Below are 21,506 nucleotides of genomic sequence, written 5' to 3'. Positions count from 1 at the left end.
CTGTTTGCCTGCCATTGACCCTGCCTGTACGACTTGTGTGATGTTTTTCAATAAATACCGCAGATGGATCCCAACTTCCCTGAGGCTTCATTACAGAAGACTTCGCCACACCATGATCCAGCGGTGATTTCACGCATGACGGAGGAGCTCACAGCCCAAGCTAATCAGCTGTCAGCTCAACAACAACAACTCGTTCGGCTTACGGCAGTTGAAGAGATGATGCGCTCCATGCAGGTACTGCATCAGCCGACACCCGCACCTGCTCCCGCAATACCTCCAGCCGGCTCGGCGACGACTGCCACGCCCCTCGTAGTAACCTCCGCGAGCCCACGACTCGCGCTGCCGGAGAAGTTTGACGGTTCGCCGTCGAAATGCAAGGGGTTCGTCATGCAATGCTCCTTGTTCCTTTCTCAGCAACCTTCTGATGAACTCCGTCCTCACTGGCAGAGCCCTAGATTGGGCGACCGCACTTTGGACCAGCCAAGGATTCGCTCAATTTACCTTTGACTCCTTCCGACAAGGTTTGATTGACGTTTTCGATCACCCTGAGGGCGGCAAGAACGCCGGCGAGCAACTTTTGGCTCTCCGCCAAGGAACACGGACGGCTGCGGACTACGCACTCTCCTTTCGAACCCTCGCAGCCCAAACAGGCTGGCTCGAATCCACCCACAAACTTCTCTTCCGGCAGGGTCTCGATGCAGATCTCCAGTCCGAGCTGGCTTGTCATGACGAAGGTATTTCTTTAGAGCAGTTCATCACCTTGGCAATCCGCATAGACAACCTCATTCGTTCCAGATGTCCTGCTCGGTGGTCGACCCCTCTCTCTTCAGTGCCCCAACCAACCAACACCTCAGAACCCATGCAGGTCGACGGGTCGCACATCTCCCCCGAGGAAAGGGAATGCCGTTATGCCAACCGCCTCTGCCTCTACTGCGGTCAAGCGGGACATCAACGCATCAGCTGCCCGACGCGCCCTTCACAAGCTTCACATCCTGGGGTGAGTCTGCTTGTTTCCTCTACTTTGCCTGGAACCAGTCTCGAGGTACCCATTGAAATAACCTTCCGGTCAACCAATATTGACACCCAAGCTTTGATTGACTCTGGGGCGGCGGGGAATTTTATCGATGAATCGTTCTGTGAACAGTATCAAATTCCCCTGATGGCGTGTACTCCTCCTTTGACAGTGGCGGCACTAGATGGTCGTCCCCTGGGATCCGGTAAAGTGTGTTACACCACCCGTGACCTCCTCCTGCAGGTGGGGGCACTTCACACCGAAACCATACGCTTCTACGTCATCCAATCTCCTCGCAATCCTGTAATCCTTGGCTTTCCCTGGCTCCGACTACACGACCCACGAATTTCCTGGCGGAACAATCAACTCACTCAGTGGGGTCCCACTTGCTCTACGAAATGCCTACGCTCCATTCGACCTACCTCCGTGGGGGCCGCCCAAGTCATAAAAAACTTTGACACAGTTCCCGCCATTCCTTCGGCATACGCCGACCTCAGTGAAGCCTTCAGCAAGGCCAAGGCGTCACAACTCCCACCACATCGTTCCAGCAACAGCGCCATCGAGCTCCACCCTGGAGCTTCACCGCCCCGTGGCAGAATCTATCCCCTGTCAGAACCTGAATCTCTCGCCATGAAATCCTACATAGAGGAGGAGCTGGCCAAGGGGTTCATCAGACACTCCACCTCTCCAGCCGCAGCCGGCTTCTTCGTGGGCAAGAAGGACGGCTCGCTACGCCCCTGTATCGACTATCGTGGCCTGAACGACGTCACAGTAAAATTCCAATACCCATTGCCCCTGGTTCCCTCAGCCCTGGAACAACTGCGGTCGGCCAAGTTCTATACTAAACTGGACCTCCGAAGTGACTATAATCTGATTCGCATCCGGGAGGGGGACGAGTGGAAGACTGCCTTTTCTACCACCAGCGGCCATTATGAATATCGGGTCATGCCGTTCGGCCTGTCCAACAGCCCTTCAGTGTTCCAATCTTACGTCAACGACGTCTTCAGGGACATGCTCAATAGGTGCCTGATTGTATACATCGACAACATCTTGATTTACTCCAATTCCCTCGAGGAACACATCGTCCAGGTGAGAGCGGTCCTGAAGCGTCTTATCCAGCACCAGTTATACGCCAAGGCCGAGAAATGCAAGTTCCACCTGAGATCTGTTGCCTTCCTGGGGTACATCATTAGCCCCGAAGGGGTGGCCATGGACGACAATAAGGCCCAAGCCGTACTGAACTGGCCCCAACCTACCACGTTGAAAGAACTCCAACGCTTTCTGGGATTCTCCAACTTTTACCGAAGATTCATCAGAAACTTCAGCACCGTCGCCTCACCCCTCACCAACCTGATAAAGGAGAATCAACACAAACTCCACTGGACCCCCGACTCCCTCCGGGCCTTCGCTCAGCTAAAGGAGCGCTTCACCTCTGCACCCATTCTGCACCACCCAGACCCTGACATACCGTTCGTCGTGGAGGTGGATGCCTCAAACATGGGCATTGGAGTGATCCTCTCCCAGCGACAAGGTAACCCCCCTAAGCTGTTTCCCTGCGCCTTCTACTCCCACAAACTCTCTCCAGCCGAGCGAAATTATGACGTCGGCAACCGTGAACTCCTGGTTATGAAAGCCGCGCTGGAGGAGTGGCGACATTGGTTGGAGGGGTCCAGACATCCGTTCCAAGTTTTCACGGATCATCGCAATCTTGAATATCTTCGCTCTGCCAAGAGACTCAACCCCAGGCAAGCCAGATGGGCTTTATTCTTCACTCGCTTTGATTTCACCATTTCCTACCTTCCCGGGTCCAAGAATGTCAAGGCCGATTCTCTATCTCGACAACACGAAGCCACACCTCCACGTTGCAGCACCGAACCCATAGTACCACCCGAGTTGTTTCTGGCCCCCATCCAGTGGGACCTCATGGCAGACATCACCCAGGCCCATGCGTCCGCTCCATCACCACCTGAATGTCCACCCGACCGAACCTTTGTACCTCCCAGTCTGCGGGAGAGGACCATGCACTGGGTACATGATGCACCGCACTCCGGTCACCCGGGCATCACAGCCTCCACCCGCCTGCTGCGGAACCGCTTCTGGTGGGAGACTTTGTCGGACGACGCTGCTGACTTTGTTAACAAGTGCCAAGCCTGTAATGTCACCAAAACCCCCAAACAACCGCCAGCCGGCCTGCTTCAGCCTCTTCCCATACCTCGACGTCCCTGGTCGCACATCGCCGTGGACTTTATCACGGACCTACCCAACTCTCTACACCATACCACCATTCTAACGGTGATTGACCGTTTCTCCAAGGCCTGCCGTCTCATCCCGCTGCCCAAAATGCCCTCTGCCCTGGAGACCGCCTAACACTTGTTCCAATATGTCTTTCGGTACTATGGCCTCCCTGAGGACATCGTCTCTGACCGGGGCCCACAATTCACGTCCCGGGTATGGAGAGCTTTCTTCCACCACCTGAACGTCAACGTCAGCCTCACTTCCGGGTACCATCCACAGTCCAATGGTCAGACGGAACACCTGAATCAGGAAATAACAAGATTCCTCCGAACGTACTGCCATCACAATCAGGGGGATTGGAGTCGCTACCTTCCGTGGGCTGAGTATGCCCAGAACTCCCTCCTCAAACCGTCGACCAACCTGACACCATTCCAGTGCATCCTGGGGTATCAACCCCCTCTCTTCCCGTGGTCCGGCGAACCCTCCAAAGTCCCCGCAGTCGACGACTGGCTGCAACGCAGTGAGGCAGTGTGGGACCAGGCCCACGTCCACCTTCAACGGGCAGTGAATCACTCCAGAGAACAAGCCAACCGTCACCATCGTCCCGGCCCCAGTTACGTCCCTGACCAATGGGTTTGGCTCTCAACCCGAGACATCCGCATGCATCTACCATGCAAAAAACTCAGTCCTAGGTATGTGGGCCCCTTCAAAATTCTTAGACAGATCAATCCAGTTTCTTTCCGTTTACAACTCCCTACTAATTACCGTATTTCTCCTACTTTCCATGTCTCCCTGCTCAAACCGGCTGATGCTCCGAGGACTGAGGAGGGGGCGCCTCCCGGGCCCCTCCCCATGATTGTGGGCGGTGAGGAGGCCTTCCTGGTACTCACCCTGCTCGACTCCCGGCGTCACCGAGGTCAGATCCAGTACCTGGTGGATTGGGAGGGGTACGGCCCGGAAGAAAGATCCTGGGTCAGCACCAATGACATCCTGGACCCCGACCTCATTACTGAGTTCCACCAGATCTACCCGGAAAGACCGGCCCCTCGACCTCGGGGAGACCTCGACACAGGTCGCATCCTCGCGTCCGGAGCCGCTCACGGGGGGGGGCTCTGTTATGAACACTGAGAGCGCCTCCCCCTCCAGGCATCGGAGATCTGATTCACCAGAGTATTGACCGCTAAGACTACATTTCCCATAAGCCCGCATACCTAGGTCTGATTACTCCTCAGCTGTTCCCTGTTTCCCATGCTCTATATAAACTGTTCAGTTCATTCTCTCTTTGCGAAGTCTTGTTTGCTCCGGCGACTCTACCAAGCAAGTTTATCTCCAGTTTACATTCTAGTCATTCTGTGTACCATTCCTGCCTGTTGATTAGACCCTGCTAGTTTGCTGCCTGCCTTGTTTATCTCTTGCCTGCCCAGTTCTACGATTGTTTGCTGCCTGCCCTGATCTCTGCCTGTTCTTGTTACTCTTCTGCCTGCCTTCTACATTCTTTGTTTGCCTGCCATTGACCCTGCCTGTACGACTTGTGTGCTGTTTTTCAATAAATACCGCAGATGGATCCCAACTTGCCTGAGGCTTCATTACAATGTGTCCTTGGAATTTCAATTAGTAAGAAACTAGTTGTAGTTATCTGTCATTGTTTTGTAATAGAAGTGAATGACATATCATTGTGAAATTCTACTAGTAAAAATGCAATTATACATATCAAGAATTACAGTTTTTATATCTGGAAATTGTATTTTTGATATCAAGAATGTGTATTACTGTGAGTGATAACTTAATTTTTTATATCAAGAATGAACCTATTTACTAGTGCAAATGTAAACTGATATCAAGAATTGCCATTTTCACTAGTAGATATAACATTTCTGACATCAAAGATTAGCATTCTGACTACTGAAAATTGAATAGGTGATAATAACAGTTCATATCCTCCGAATTATTAAAAGGGCTTGTGAATGAACTTGCACGCCATAGAAAATGCTTGCCATAAAATGCAATTTTTTTTTTTAACCATGCCTGGTATTGATAATTATGAATTTTTGCCATAATTAGACTCAGTATCATTGTATTCATTTATTTGTTTTGTTTATTTGTGCATTTAATTTCAGATGAACATCATCTCAGGTGGTTTCTATGATGGTCTGATGTTGTACTGTCACGCTCTGAATGAAAGTCTTTCTGAGGGACACGGGCGACCCTCGAGAGAGTCTGTCACAAAAAGAATGTGGAACCAAACCTATTATGGTAAGCACACATCCCCAATGATATATGCAAAACCCTTTACTCTAACCCCACTGTGAAACCCTTAAAATTAATATAAAACCTTACCTAGGGGTTTTCTCAGAAACTAAACGTGGTATGATACTGCCACTGCCACTAGCATTAGTCATAATTCCAATGCAGAAAAATATACAATACAAAAAGCTTATTTAATAGTATTTAATTTGTCTTTGTTTACTTTGCTCCATAGCTGAGCAAGAAGCAACCTCGCCATTATGGCAATTGCATACTGGCATAGTTCAGTGGAAGAATCATGTATCTGTCCAGCACTAATGACGTGATGTGATACTGATTCATTTTAGTAAGGTCTAAGAGGCTCAAAAGCGATGTTGATGTCTTGATTAATGAAAGACTGAATTATAGCATCTCTTTACTTTCCTTCTCTTTTCTGTAGAGGTCACAGAGTGCACAAATGTATCTCTGGTGTAACACTCTGCTCAAAATGGATTACTGTGAAAAAAGTTATGGTAATGTTTTGTTTCAACTCTTAGGAGATAGATGGAGTATGTTGGATAAATGCAGGCATTTTGAAAAATGAAAATTGTTAAATGTATCTTAAACAGATTCCTTTTACCTTTCAGGTCATGTTTTGTGTTAGGGTGAGTGTGTGGAGTTTTGAATACCAAAAGGCAATCTCTAGCACTGATCAAGTGTTGTGTGCCTTTATAAAAATGCATTGTGTTTAATGTATAGTGAATGTAAACAGTATCTAGTGTTTGTATACATTTCTTATAGGAGTGCTGCCCTTGAATGAGTTTGAGTGTATAGTATGTACAGTACAGTACATGTTGGTGGTCTTTGTAGATCTGTGTTGTATTTATAGTGCATGTCATTGTTAAGTGGAGGTCATGTATCGGTTTGTATGTGCAAAGTCTTTTCAGTGAGCATTTGGGACAATATGCTTCATCGATCATGTAGGCCTTGTTTACACCTAGTATTAATATTCACGAACGCTTCGTATTCCCCGGATTTGTTAGTACAATTTGTGAATGTATGTGAATTCCAAACATTTGCAAATAGAGCGCTCGTGCACATTCATTCACAATTATCATAATCCACACCCATGAAATGCAATATAAGGAAGGCTTCAGGCTCACTGGTAAATGAGAATAGGAAGCTTTTAAAATATTGTATATGCGAACAGTAATACATTTTTTTTTTAATGGAGTGCATTCACAGCGTAAAATATTGATTTAACAAACACTCGCAGCTAAAAAGAAAGTGAGGACCTTAAGTCATCTTTGCTATCATCAATTGTTTGACATGAAGCTTTAGTGTAAAAAAAATTGTGTTCACGCTGACAGGATTATTTCCTCCACCTTTATCTTTCTCTGGTTCGGTTGAGCACATCGCCAACATAATTGGAGAAACTTCTCAAGTAAATCCAAAACTGTACAGTGATATTCGTCCGCTGCAACAGAAACAATCTTTAAAGAAATGATAGAACGTCTGAAGAAGATCTTTGATCAAAACGCTATAAGATATTACAGATTTAAAAGCTATACGGATGTGTACAGGCTTTTTCTTTATTTTTACCCCATTGTATTGTGTACGCACCTTCCCGCGATGTGTTAATTTATAGTTTTACCACTGACCGTACATCAACTGAATGCGACTTACTGATGCCTATACTAAATTATTAAATCTAAATAATAGGAATTAAAATTTAAGTTGGTATTATTAGTTGACTGCAACGTAATGTAAGATAATGTATGGCATACGGTGTCTTATTCATTGTGAAACTGTGTTTTCTTAATGGCATGAATCGCAGTGAAGGCCTAGACTTAAAATGCACAGGGCGCGGCTGGCTTCAGAAGACGTTGACATTGATCGACTGGAGTCGTGTGGATTACATTTATGCTGCCTAAATTTGCCCTTTGGATAGTCAAACAGCCAGCAGTGTCATGGCACCCATTCGCTTTCAAAGTATGGACAAACAGAACTGAAATTTGCTTATAAAAATTTAATTTGGTTCTGCTGAAGAAGGAAAGTCATACACATCAGGGATTAATTAAAGGTGAGTAAATCATGAGAGAATTATCATTTTTGTTTAAACTAATCCTTTAATCCCTTAAACGGCATAAGAACATCAGCGTTTTCGTTTACATGATGTTTCAGAATGACGCTTTCAGCAAAAACCCTGAAATATTTTTTTTTTTTAAGTGCATGTAAACGTAGTGGTCATTGGCTCAAACAATGGTGTGAGTTGGGGGTGGGAATATCTGTTATTCCAATCAGTGGCAAATCGGTGGAGTGTTCGGGAAAGCTGTTTGAAAACAATTTTATTTTGTTAGTTTGTTAGAAATAACACACTTCAGCTTTAAAAATTCATGTTTTGTTTCTTGAATCTTTGTAAATTATTTAATAATTGTTTTGTATTTTCATCTGAGGGAACTTTTATGTCATCATCAGAGAATATAAGAATATAACAATTAAAAGCCAAACAAAACTGATTTATTTCTGATTTATTCTAGAGTTCAAGCAGGCAGAGAATCTTATCAGCCACTTATGTTTCTAAATGGAATCATCACTAATCACAAAAAAAGAGAAGAAAATAAAAATAGTAAAATTATTTTCTGTTAAAATCCTATTTAAACTTTTATTTTTACCTTCTTACAATGAAGTTGATTCGGGGGACAGAATTTGGACAAAATGTCTCAGTGCTACTGAGAGCTTATCAGCCAGTCTCTCAAAGAAGAGCTGTCAATGTGTATATGAGTCTTTATGTGCATAACTTAATAAGAAAACCAATGTCAAGCTTCAAGTGTGTATAAGTGCATATGACATTCATAACTATCAGAGAGATTTGTTTAGCTGCTGATTGTACTTAAATCTCTGTAAAAATTGAGAAGTGCATTCATACAGTACATCCATTAAAACTACTCTGGATGCTAGCAGAGTTATATCCTGTTATTTTTTTATACAGTCACCTGAATAGACTGGAAGCACAGAATGTTCTAAACATTTTTACTGCCTTTGAAATGACATCTGAAGGGGGAAGGAGATCCAATTCATGTTACACTTTTACAATCATCCTCTGTAATAAAGATAATGTAAACCTTTTAAATCTTTTGATTGAGTACATGGTGCTGTTATACTATGGTTGTTTTGCACAGCTGTGTCTGTGAAGGACTGATTCAATACAGTGTGCAATTTATACAATCTATATAATATTGTATTATTACTAAAATGCACTATAATATAATATTGTATTATAGTATAGTATAGTTATATAAGTTAAGTTTTGATTAAAAAACTAAAACTTTTTATCAAAATATAGCCTTCATATACAGTCTTTACAAAATATTGTGACATTAAAACATATATTTTGAGAGAGACATACATTCTCTATTTTATATTAAACTTGTACTTTTTTCAAGAGAGATACAATACAGATTTCTAAAAGGTAAGAACAATTGCACTAATGAAAGATGTATTTTTTCATTTTATTATATTTTCTGCCATGTATGTTGTTTTTAATGCTGGCACGCGTAAGTATGCTCAAGTAGTTTCCTGTTCTACCTGCTGAGGTAGTCATCACACCACAATAAATTACCTGTCTTTAACTCAGCAAATGACTCAGACTAACATTACACTTCACTGTTTTTTTGATTAGATGATGCATGGAGACATTTATTTATTTTTGGCTATGTCACAATATACCTACACTCTCTCTCTCTCTCTCTCTCTCTCTCTCTCTCTCTCTCTCTCTCTCTCTCTCTCTCTATATCAGTTTTCCTCTTAATCTTTTTCTCTGTTTGTAACAGAAAATGTATGAACTGATATTTCTTCTGGTTTAATATCCTTTAATGTTTTGTCTGTATTTCCCTGGAGAGCATGTTAGATTGAGATGTTAAGTGCCAATGTCCAGAAGTTTCTTTTCCCCTTCACCCTCCTTTCTTTCTGTGCTAAAACAGTGTGAATATAATTTGCACAGGATGGGAATTGCTGATCATGGTTTAATAACTGTTCTTTGTGTCCATATATAACTCATGTATTAAACACATCCTCATTTCATTGAAATGTGAAGTCTCTCTCTTTCTCTCTCTCTCTCTCTCTCTCTCTCTGTCCAGTATGACTTTGACATTTCTAGGTTGATAACAATTAAGCTTTTCATATCAGTCTAAATGCCACTGTGTGGTTCCTCTGCTTGGCTCTGTAGCCCATTTACAGAGGTGATTTCCTCCACAGGAAATTACCTGACCCTCATCGGGAGATGGGACCGCTGGGCACAACTTTAAGAGAACCAATCAGATTTTATCAAACTTTCCAATACATACAATATTTATGTGATGTGCAATGCGTTAGTGATTTTCGTGATTATATTGTTATGGTTACTCCTAATGTGGTGCAGTGATTGATATGTATAACTCATTTAGACATTTCAGCAGGGTTTTCAAACTTATTTCTATGCCACTAATGTCACCAAATAGAAATATAAGAATAATTAAATAAACATTCTTTCCATCTGCCATTGGCCTAAAAAACAGATAGTCCTGCCCCAAACTCGTGCGATTGGCGAGAATACTCAAACAATCAGTGCAATGATATTGCACAGTTTTTAAACTTTTCAGGAAAATCAATCTATGAATGTCTTACGTATTATATAATCTGCATTCTGCAATCTGCATATTTCAATTACACAGTTGAGCTTTAGTTTTAAACCAACATAAAGTTAACATGACAAAACTAGTGGGCCTGGGTAGCTCAGCGAGTATTGACGCTGACTACCACCCCTGGAGTCGTGTGTACGAATCCAGGGTGTGCTGAGTGACTCCAGCCAGTTCTCCTAAGCAACCAAATTGGCCCAGTTGCTAGGGAGTGTAGAGTCATATGAGATAATCTCCTTGTGGTCGTGATTAGTGGTTCTCACTCTCAATGGTGCACATTGTAAGTTGTGTGTGAATCGCAGAGAGTAGCATTAGCCTCCACATGCAGAGTCTCTGCAGTGTCATGCACAATGAGCCACATGATAAGATGCGTGGATTAATGGTCTCAGAAGCAGAGGCAACTGAGACTTGTCCTCCACCACCCGGATTGAGGTGAGTAACCACACCACCACGAGGACCTACTAATTAGTGGGAATGGGGCATTCCAAATTGGGAGAAAATGGAAGGAAAAAAACTCATTGATATGTTACACTAAGGTAGCTCATGTACCAAATCTGTAATGCACTTTATCACAGCTAATGTTTTTGGTGTTTGGATGTGAATTTGATTTAGTGAGGTCTGTAACAATCCCTTTCTCTTGTTTTCTCCAGGTGTCACTGGTCTGGTGCAAATTGATGAAAATGGAGACAGAGAGACTGATTTTGCCTTGTGGGACATGACTGATACCAAAAATGGCAACTTTCAGGTCAGTGATATTCACAAATGCACACATATAAATGTTTGTTTCACTACATTAGTGAGGACATCTCATAGACGCAATGGTTTTTTATACAGAGTTAATTACATTTTCTATACCTTAACCTAACCCTTACATTTTGCAAAATATGATCTGGTCTGATTTGGCTTTGTGAGTCTTTATAACTAGTAAGGACTACTGAAAATGTCCACACAAGTCACAAACATTTCAAGATGTTACACCGTCACATTTCCATTAACATTAACATGTTTGTTTTCTATCATTGTGGGACTTTCCATTGACTTTCTCCATTGTCTGTATTTTAATACTGAGATAATGATCTTTTCTATCTACTAACTTTAAATTGAATCCTCACAAACTTTTCTGCATTTTACATTTTCATTGGGATATTTTTTATGTTTATTGAGCTGTTTTCCTTGTGGGGACAGTTGGCTTTTCCCCACAGATCTTGGCAAAGCCTGACCCCCACATACACAACTTTGTAATTTGTCTGTTTCTTAATACCGTTACCTACTTTCAATTATATGTGAATAAAATGCCATCTGACTTTTATACCGCTGAAGGTGTGTGTGTGTGTGTGTTTGTGTGTGTGTCATCCAAACAGTTAAGCATTCATTAAATATAATATAACACCTGAATCTTACAACAGTCTTGCAAGTGGCATACTGGTAGCATAAATTTAAAATCAGAGCAAGCACACACATTTACACACACACATGCACATGTACACACAACATTTCTTTCTGAAAGACACTTGATTGGTAATTGGGAGGCCAAGCTGTAGGAAAGTTAATTATAGGAAACATATTGAGTCAGGGGGGTGTTTTTTGTATGCGTGCATGAGCATGAACTTTAATGCTGAATAGATAATAAAGATCTCAGCTGGTCTCTGAATGAAGTTTGTCCTCCATCAAGCTTGTGTTTTTTTCCCTTAACTATGGCGATTGTCAACATTCTTGCCTGTCACTGCTGCAGTTAATTCTCCACTTCCGTTTTCTGTTTTGCTTTTGCCAGTTAAGATCTTGCAGAAGGCCTAACATTTATCACTGCAGCTTTCATTTACACTTTTAGAATTTAATTCATCATAGAATAGAAATATGGATAAAACCAAATATGTCTGTAATACCTTGAGAAAGCTATCAGTTCATATTCCCATTTATCTCAATAGTAGTTGCTCAGATGGCACATGAATTCTCCCATACAGTTTTTTTAGGACAATTACCTGAGCTATAAATGCCATGTGACTAAATACTTTAGTGTTACATAAGAAGCTACAGGAAAATAATGCCAATGACAACACTGATTGGCTGTTGGCACCGCAAGAATGCTCACAGTTTCAATCCCTTCACTAGTAGCTATCCTAAGCTTTGACATCAAATTTGAAGTCAAATTAACATAAAAAACAAACAAACAAACAAACAAAAAAAAACCAACACAGAAAACACAGCTACTTTTAAGTGTCTGTCAATAGAGAAAGCATTTTGCCTAAATCTTATGTAGTTATGGTCTAACTGGATCATGCTAATCAGCCAAACCTTGACCCCTGGGATCAAACTGGCTGGTTTAGAATTTAATTGGACACTGTTGTGAATGTTTGTCCTCTTATCTTTACTTTTTGTTTTGTGGTGCAGATTGTGGCAGCATATAATGGCACTCAGAAAAAGATGAAGATTCAGCCAGGGATGACCATTCAGTGGCCAGGTGGTGACATCCCTTTGGATGTGCCTATATGTGGGTTTAAGAATGACAACCCTGCCTGTCATGCACGTGGGTATCAAACACTTGTTCTAGAGTTATCAAGGTCCAACTGCTTAATACTTCACACTCTCTTTCACTCTTTTTTTAGGAACCATTGCAATGCACCAGATGATTTCCATTGTGATCTTTTTCATCCTCATCATCATCTTCACTGTGATGGTGTTTGTATACAGGTGAGAGCGAGCAAGAATATTTCAGTTACTTTTATACTTGATTAATCATTTATAATGGTAATATATGGTTTTTGATATATGAAAATATGGCTACATCTTAAACATAATGGCTTCATATATGTGGTCATAAACACACAAAAACAAAATATATATATATATGCCTACAGAAAGCTGAAGCTGGAGAAGGAGTTGGTTGCTCAGTTATGGAGGATCTCTTGGGAGGACATTCAGATGAACAACCTGGAAAAGGTCATGAGGAGCACTGGCAGCAAACTCACACTCTCTTTGGTAACACACACACACACACACACACACACACACATTTTGGGGTACTTTCAGGGAAGCATGTTCATTAAAACACATATATAAAGGTTATATTAACCATATAACGCAGTGCGTACCATATACATGATTTCTAAAGACACTACATCATCAACATGATAAATACTTTGCTGAAAAACCTGTTGTATGCAATGTATTAAATGTTTACCATCTCCTGGTGAAAATGCCCATGCTCTTCTGGAAGTAGAAGAACTTGTAATATAATTTCCACAATGGCTGCACTTTTACTCTGATGCACGTGTCTTTTTGCTCTTTGCTGAACAACTATGTTTACATTTTTTACTGATATTTCAAAATCAATATTTGCCTTTTTAATGTCAGTGTAGTGTTTGGTGCTTAAAAAGCATATTATACTAATTGTTTTTTTTTGGGGAGAAGTTGTCATGGCCAAACTTCCAAACATTATCTCTGAAAATCCCAGGGAGTCCATTTAAGAGACCCCATGATTTATACTGTGGAATTTATGGGCTAAAAGTACAAATGTCCTATACAATTAGGGTTGCCACCCATCCCGTAAAATACAGGATCGTTCTGTATTTAAAGACGAAATGTTGCATCCCATATCGAATCAATACGGGACGTGATTTGTCATGTATTTAAGCTGGTCAGATGGCTTCACATTGAAATCGCTCCAGATCGCTAATTTAGCATTGATATAAGTCGGAAATTTTGCCTACTGTGGGTAAGGGACCATCTGAAAAGTCCACACATTGTGCTTAAACTGTGGATTTCTTTCTATATAAATGTTCACTAAGATGTAAAGAATTACAGAGATTGAACAATGTATGAATACAATCACTAAGTGATAAAGACAAGTACAGAAGAAGAAAAATAAATAAATTATTAAATACATATAAATGGTTAAAAAATATATATATAAACCAACCAAAATGTGTACATAAATAAGATAAAGAAGAAAAATAATAATACAAAGAAATATATAAATAAATCATGGGTCAGAAAAGTTCTAATTTTAGCATATAAGAAAGGATATACAATTTTTTATTAATAATGGATATTAACGGTTGGAGGTTGTGGTTAGCCCCCCTTCAAAAGTAGCAATCCCATATACAACATATTTCATGTGTCTTTGGAGAATAATGACCATTAAAGCCACATATAAATAAAATCACGTTTTCAAAAAAGCAACAACATAAAAAAATTCTGATTTTGTCTATAGGTTTAAAAATAGCTCCATTTTTGTTTTAAAAAAAGAAGAATTAGCTGACTTATTTAATATGTCAGGCTTTATATGGTTAAGTAATTTGGTGAGGGGTATGGCTTTAGAATATATAGGATATATATAATAATAGGGGTATGGCTTCTCGTGCTCAAGCCCACCATCATGGACAGCATGCCATATTTACCTTTATCTCATTTTTAGAATTATTTGGAACTTTTACATTTAGAAAGGTTTTGGTACAATTATCCTCTCAAGTCCTTTCCTCTCCAGCTTTCTTCCATTTCATTTTCAATTTATCAAAAGTCATCTACTACTCTTCACGGTTACTCTTGCTATCTCTAGAGAGGCTCAAACTATGGATCACTGCTGACAGGTGATGGAAATTTCCAGGTGTTTGCTAAGACTGGCTACTTTAAGGTATTGAACACACACTGAAGTGATCCGTCTGAATGTCATTCCAATCTATTGCCATGGTTTAATGTTTACATGCATACATGTTGCAACTTCAAAATGCAAATGGCTATACTGCATGAAACATGCGTACATGTTTTTGTGTATGCACTTATTTCTTCCCCAGGGCAACATTGTGGCAATTAAATATATCAACAGAAAGCGCATCGAGTTAACGAGGAAAGTGTTGTTTGAACTGAAACATGTGAGTCTGTGCTGTGGTTCATTTGCTATGCTGAATGGTTTTACAGTATCTGCTAGACTAGTTGTAATCATTAGAAACAAATTCACAAGCCTCTGACAAGTAAAAGTTTTAATGTTATTTAAATGTTTGTAAGGATGTACTGTAAAAAATTGTGTTTGTGTTCTTCAGATGAGAGATGTGCAGAATGAGCATTTGACACGTTTTATTGGTGCCTGCATCGACCCACCCAATATTTGCATTGTCACAGAATACTGTTCTCGAGGAAGTCTGCAGGTTTGTTTTTCTAGCATGGTGGGGACATATTTCAATCTATAGTTTTTATATTGAGCTAACGATTCTGAACCACACAATGTGCTGTTGGTGAATTAAGGTTTTACTCTTTTTGTGGGGACCTTTGTTCACCATAATATAGGCAAATCCTGACCCTCACACACAATCTCACAGGGGGAATGTGAAACATTCAATCTCACTCAAACACAGGATATACACACATACAGTTGAAGTCAGAAGATTACAGAGATCTTAGCCAAATACATTTAAACTCAGTTTTTCACAATTCCTGACATTTAATCATAGAAAACTTTCCCTGTCTTAGGTCAGTTAGGATCACTACTTAATTTTAAGAATGTGAAATCCCAGAATAATAGTAGAGAGAATTATTTATTTCAACTTTTATTTCTTTCATCACAGAAGTTAGACATACACTTTGTTAGTATTTGGTAGCATTGTCTTTAAATGGTTTAACTTGGGTCAAATGTTTTGGGTAGCCTTCCACAAGCTTCTCACAATAAGTTACTTGAAAATTGGCCATTCGTCCAGACAGAACTGGTTTAACTGAGTCAGGTTTGTAGGCCTCCTTTCTTGCACATGCTTTTTCAGTTCTGCCCACAAATTTTCTATCAGATTGAGGTCAGGACTTTGTGATGGCCACTCCAATACCTTGACTTTGTTGTCCCTCAGCCATTTTGCCACAAATTTGGAGGTATGCTTGGGGTCATTCTCCATTAGGAAGACCCATTTGTGACCGAGCTTTAACTTCATTGCTGATGTCTGAGATGTTGCTTCGATATATCCACATCATTTTCCTTCCTCGTTATGCCATCAATTTTGTGAAATGCACCAGTCCGTGTCCACAAGTCACTTCCTGAGCCGTACGATGGCTGCATGGTACCATTGGTGTTTATACTTGAATATTATTGTTTATACAGATGAACATGGTACCTTCAGGCATTGGAAATTGCTCCCAAGGATGAACCAGAATTATGGAGGTCCACAATTATTTTTCTGTGGTCTTGGCTGATTTCTATTGATTTTCCCATGATATCAAGCAAAGAGGCACTGAGTTTGAAGGTAGGCCTTAAAATACATCCACAGGTACACCTCCAATTCAGTACAACTCATGTCAGAGGCTAATTGTCTAAAGGCTTGACATTATTTTCTGGAATTTTCCAAGCTGCTTAAAGGCACAGTTATCTTAGTGTATGTAAACTTCGGACCACTGGAATTGTGATATAGTCAATTAAAAGTGAAACAATCTGTCTGTAAACAATTGATGGAAAAATGACTCATGTCATGCACAAAGTAGATGTCCTAAACAACTTGCCAAAACTATAGTATGCTAATATTAAATCTGTGGAGTGGTAAAAAATTAGTTTTTATGAAATGTACACTTCTGACTTCAACTTTATGCAATCACAATCTCTCTCAAACACACTTACAGTCATATATTCAGATACACACAGTCATAGACACATTAGCAGCATGCATGTACATTGTGGCTGTGGAAGCTGTGGTTTGTATGGATGGTGTCAATGTTTTAAATGTGCTGGATCTAAAATTACCAGCCTGATAAAAAAGACATATAAATGTTTAGATGTATTCACTTATCTATGTGATTTTTCTGTATCTGTGTACAGGACATCTTGGAAAATGAAAGCATCACACTAGACTGGATGTTCAAATATTCTCTGATCAGTGACATAGTGAAGGTACAAAGTGTTCAAACTTCTCTGTATTTTACATGAAAATGCACCTTATTTATTGTGTGATTACTTGTGATAATTTTCTTCATTCCTGGCCTCTCGCTTTCTCTTTCATACTTTTATTTTCGATTTACACTCTCTCTCTCTCTCTCTCTCTCTCTCTCTCTCTCTCTCTCACTCTCTTGCCATTATTTTCTCTCCTTAGGGCATGGCTTTCCTCCACAACAGTGTGATTGTATCCCATGGCAACCTGAAGTCATCTAACTGTGTGGTGGACAATCGTTTTGTGCTTAAGATCACAGACTATGGGCTGTCCAGCATCAGGACGGAGTCGGACACAGAGGATGCCCACTCTTATTATGCACGTCAGTCACGTGACCTTTTGTGCTGTTTTATCACTTCACATTGAAAAATGTGTCATATTGACCCAAATGATTAAAGGTGATGTGTGTAATTTCTGCACTATTTGCAGCACCAAATGGAATAAGGAAAATAAGGGACAAGTTCCCAAACAGTTCCCACATCTGCCAGGGGTTGGAAAAACAGGTAGTCCCACCCCAAACCCATGCCAGTGGTTGAACCAATGTTGCTCTGTCAGAGTAATGTTTTGAAAGCACCACAGAGCTTCAGGTCAATCAACCTATAAATGGCTTGCTTACCGTTGTCAGTACATATTTAGCTGGGTTAGGAGAAAACAATGAATAATGACAATGAATAAATTACACCCTTCACCTTAAAGATTTCCACAACTTGTTTGGATGACCACTTTAAACTCATGCATATGTGCACTTTCAAACATAGATACAAACTTCAGTCACCATCATGCTGTTCACTCTCAGTCCCCTATCTGTGTGTATGTGTGTGCATCTGCATATGCTTGTGAATAGGTAAGCTGTGGATGGCTCCTGAGCTGTTGAGGTTGGAGTTCTTTCCTCCTGGCGGCACGCAGAAAGGTGACGTCTATAGTTTTGGCATCATCCTCCAGGAGGTGGCACTACGCAGAGGAGTCTTTTACCTGGAGGGAGATGCGCTCAGCCCCAAAGGTCAGAGATCAAATCCTGCTGACCCTTGTGCAATGCATTAATTTAGATCTTTACCATAAACCATAATCTGCCCTTTGATCTTAAATCTGTGTTTGACCTTAAACCCTGAACCTTAAAGCTAAAACTTCTGTTTTTTTATTTACAAAGAAAAATGGCAGAGACTGGTTTGATGTGTTGCTCATTTGAAATTATTTGCATTTCTTTGAGATTTGGGGTCTGCAAATGTTTGGGGTTAAAGTTCAGGATCTATCTGAGTGCAACTCAAAGAGACTGTCCTGCTGAAAAAAGCACCAGCATGTTACAAATGCTTTTCCACAGCATGTGATGCTATTGTGCTGGTGTTTCTATAAGGTGGTGTGTCAGAAAGCTAGACTAGCATCAAACCAGCACTAACCTGCATAAACCAGCTTGGGCCATCATGGCAATTAATGCGGGTCAAAGCTGGGGCTGGATTCATTTACATTTAGTCATGTAGCAGACGCTTTTATCAAAAGCAACTTACAAATGAGGAGCATAGCAAGCAATTTGTCATACAAAGTTCAACAACATCTACTCTGTTGTACTGCCAAGCTCTCAAGGTGGTTGGAGTAATATAGGTTCTAGCGCAGAAGAAAGAGACAGTAATTTTTTTATTTTATTTTTTGTACAGCAAGTGCAAGGTAAGTTCAGTAATTAGTGTGGATTAAGTTAAGTGCTTGCAGAACAAATGTGTTTAGCTGGTTTTTAAATGTTGAGATGGTATCAGCAGATCATGAGGATATTGGAAGCTCATTCCACCACAGTGGAACTAGAGAAATTGATAGATTGTGAAATAGACTTTGAGCCTATTTGTGATGCGACCACCAGGAGCTGGTCATTCATAGATCGCAGATAGTGGGTTGGAGCATAGACCTGTAGAAGTTAATTGAAGTAAGAGTGTGTGATTCTGTTAGCTGTCCTGAAAGCCAGAGTCAAAGTCTTGAATTTGATGCGGGCAGCTACAGGTACACAGTGAAATCAAAAGTGGGGTGACATGAGCCCTTTTTGGCTGATTGAAGACCAGATTCAGAAAAACAAATGATCATTTGTTCCATTGGCGGTGACTGTTTTAAATCAAATTCTCAATTGAGGCTGGTACTATAGGTGTGTGAACATGTACATGTTGTATTAATTTGTTTTATTCTTGTATGAGTGCTCCATCATTTATGTTTTATGTCTTGATACCAGTGTCAAAGATGAATTTCTGTCCAGTAAATCTGAACAGACAATAAAGTCAAACAACAACAACAAAAATCCTCTGAAAAAAATATTAAGAAAGTTCTTAGGATAAATTATAACAATTCTTAACTTATTATAATAATTATATTAAAGTAAAATAATTCTAAGACTACAAAATAATTTTAAGTTAGAAAATAAAATAAAATAAAATAGTAATAAAAAATTTATTTTTCTTAATCTGGCCACTGGTCTTTTCAGCAGTTTCTGTCTTTTCTCAAAATGCTTTAAAATATTGGCACACTCATTCTTAGTGAAACTCTCACTCAAATTACCCTTAAGAGTCTTGGCATCGACAGGGATGAAAGACACTAATGAATCAGGTTCTTCAGAGAAGTCAACAAATACACTAACACAGACACATCATTCACAGGTGTGCAAACATACAGTTATACAAACATATTCTCTTTCACACACATACACATCCCCTCTTTACTACACAAATAAAAAATACTTATGTATGCACAAAAACACACTCTCACAGTGTGTACACTCTTAATTTGCCAATCCATCATCCTTTTTACTCCAAATTCACTGAGTTTGTCTGAAGAGGAACACTCTTGACATTATCTTTCCACCACTGAACACACACACACAAACACACACTATGTCCCCTGTTTTTGTTTCTCTTGTTTGTGGAGAACAACACTTAAAGAGCTCATCTTGCAGTATCTGCTCTTTACATTCAATCACTTTTTAGTTATTTTGTGAATAAATAAACTTTTTGCCTCTTGATTCCAGTTGATTATGCTGGGTTCCTGATTATCATAAATTGTAAAATCATGCAACATTCAGGTTCTAAAACATTTCCAATTCTGCTCCTGATACAGCCAGTAACTACATTTATAATTTGAGATCAAATGAAATTGAAAGAAAAGTTGAATATATCACTGTCATTTTATATTCAATTCAGAGACACTAAATGGCTCACCGGTTCTCTCACACGCGCACGCACGCACACACACACACACACACACACACACACACACACACACACACACACACAGATACACGAATATTCACTTGTATCTTTCACTTTGTCTCCCTCTCTTGCTTTCCTAATCTTATTCATGGGCTTAATCAAGTGAAAGAGAATACAGAAAAGAACGATATGGGACTGTATATATGTATGTTTATATGTGTTTGTATATGATGAATAGAGGGTCTGTGTCAATGCCCCTGGAAGGTCATTACTATAATCAGAACTTACACAGGAGAAGAGATCATATCAATCTCCTCCAGCACACCTTCATTTGGTCACCTTGGTAATTGGATTGCCAAGATTACAGTTCTGGACTGGTGAACCAAACAACCTAGTGTGTGTTTGGTCAACCAATCAACCAGCACACATAGGAAAACACAATTTTTAAGTAGCACTAAAGACAGCTGAGGATTTGAAGAGCTTTCAGGAGGTTTCATCATGGTCTAAAATGTCAATGAAATGCCTCAGCAGGAGAAGAGAGTGTTTTTAGAGTGGTAGCCTACAGACATTTCTTCCAGCATGACAGATCAGTAAGAGCCAGATGGATAGAGCTGACATAGATCAGGCAGAGGTAAAACATTGGGATAAAACAGTATGGGAGTTCATGAGAACAAGACAAACAAAATACTCTGAAGCAACAGATAATAGAAAGAAAGACTAAAGAAAGCACTTTGACATGCTGTAGGACTTCTTACTGCTGATACTCTTGGTTCTACACCACAAAAAATATATATATATATTTAAAACATCCTTAAAGGGGTCATGACATGAAGAATAAAAATGTCCTTGATCTTTTGACATATAAGAGGTCATCATATTATAAAAACACTGTAAGATTTAGAACTCAAAATATTCTCCTCACTGCAAAAAGAGAATTTTGTTGAAACTAAAAATCACACTGTGGTAGACATTTGCATCTGACTGCCTCCACAACAACACATCAACACCTACTTTACCTTTTCACTTCTGCTGCATGGCCAGTAGCAGTGAGATGGCAAGTAAAGAAAGCAGGTCAGTCAAGGATCAAAGGGCCAATCAGAACAGTGGGCGTTTACCAACAAGTCTTAAAAGAGAGAGAGCACCAAAACAGCGTTTCTGTCAGAGGGTCAGAATGATGTTGGAAAATAATCATGTTTTACAAATATATGATTTTCTTGTGTGCAAATCACTTTACTAAAATGACAAGTGAACCTCAAGGAACATATTAAAATAATAAAAATAGGCATGTTAC

General features: G+C 40.3%; 1 protein-coding gene across 1 annotated transcript in view; it reads left to right on the top strand.

The window, feature by feature from the left end:
- Positions 1-21,506, top strand: part of LOC127656493 (atrial natriuretic peptide receptor 1-like) — a 65,905-nt gene that overhangs the window by 35,758 nt on the left and 8,641 nt on the right. The window contains exons 6-16 of the mRNA XM_052144841.1: positions 5,365-5,500; positions 10,797-10,891; positions 12,535-12,670; positions 12,750-12,834; positions 13,002-13,122; positions 14,702-14,776; positions 14,937-15,014; positions 15,183-15,287; positions 16,931-17,002; positions 17,202-17,361; positions 17,884-18,039. Coding sequence (XP_052000801.1) covers positions 5,365-5,500; positions 10,797-10,891; positions 12,535-12,670; positions 12,750-12,834; positions 13,002-13,122; positions 14,702-14,776; positions 14,937-15,014; positions 15,183-15,287; positions 16,931-17,002; positions 17,202-17,361; positions 17,884-18,039 — 1,219 coding nt within the window. The remainder of the gene's footprint in view (positions 1-5,364; positions 5,501-10,796; positions 10,892-12,534; positions 12,671-12,749; positions 12,835-13,001; positions 13,123-14,701; positions 14,777-14,936; positions 15,015-15,182; positions 15,288-16,930; positions 17,003-17,201; positions 17,362-17,883; positions 18,040-21,506) is intronic.

This window comes from Xyrauchen texanus, chromosome 15 (assembly GCF_025860055.1).
Source record: "Xyrauchen texanus isolate HMW12.3.18 chromosome 15, RBS_HiC_50CHRs, whole genome shotgun sequence".
NCBI lineage: Eukaryota > Metazoa > Chordata > Actinopteri > Cypriniformes > Catostomidae > Xyrauchen > Xyrauchen texanus.
The sequence above is the reverse complement of the archived record's forward strand: the minus strand, read 5'-3'. Positions and strand labels throughout refer to the sequence as shown.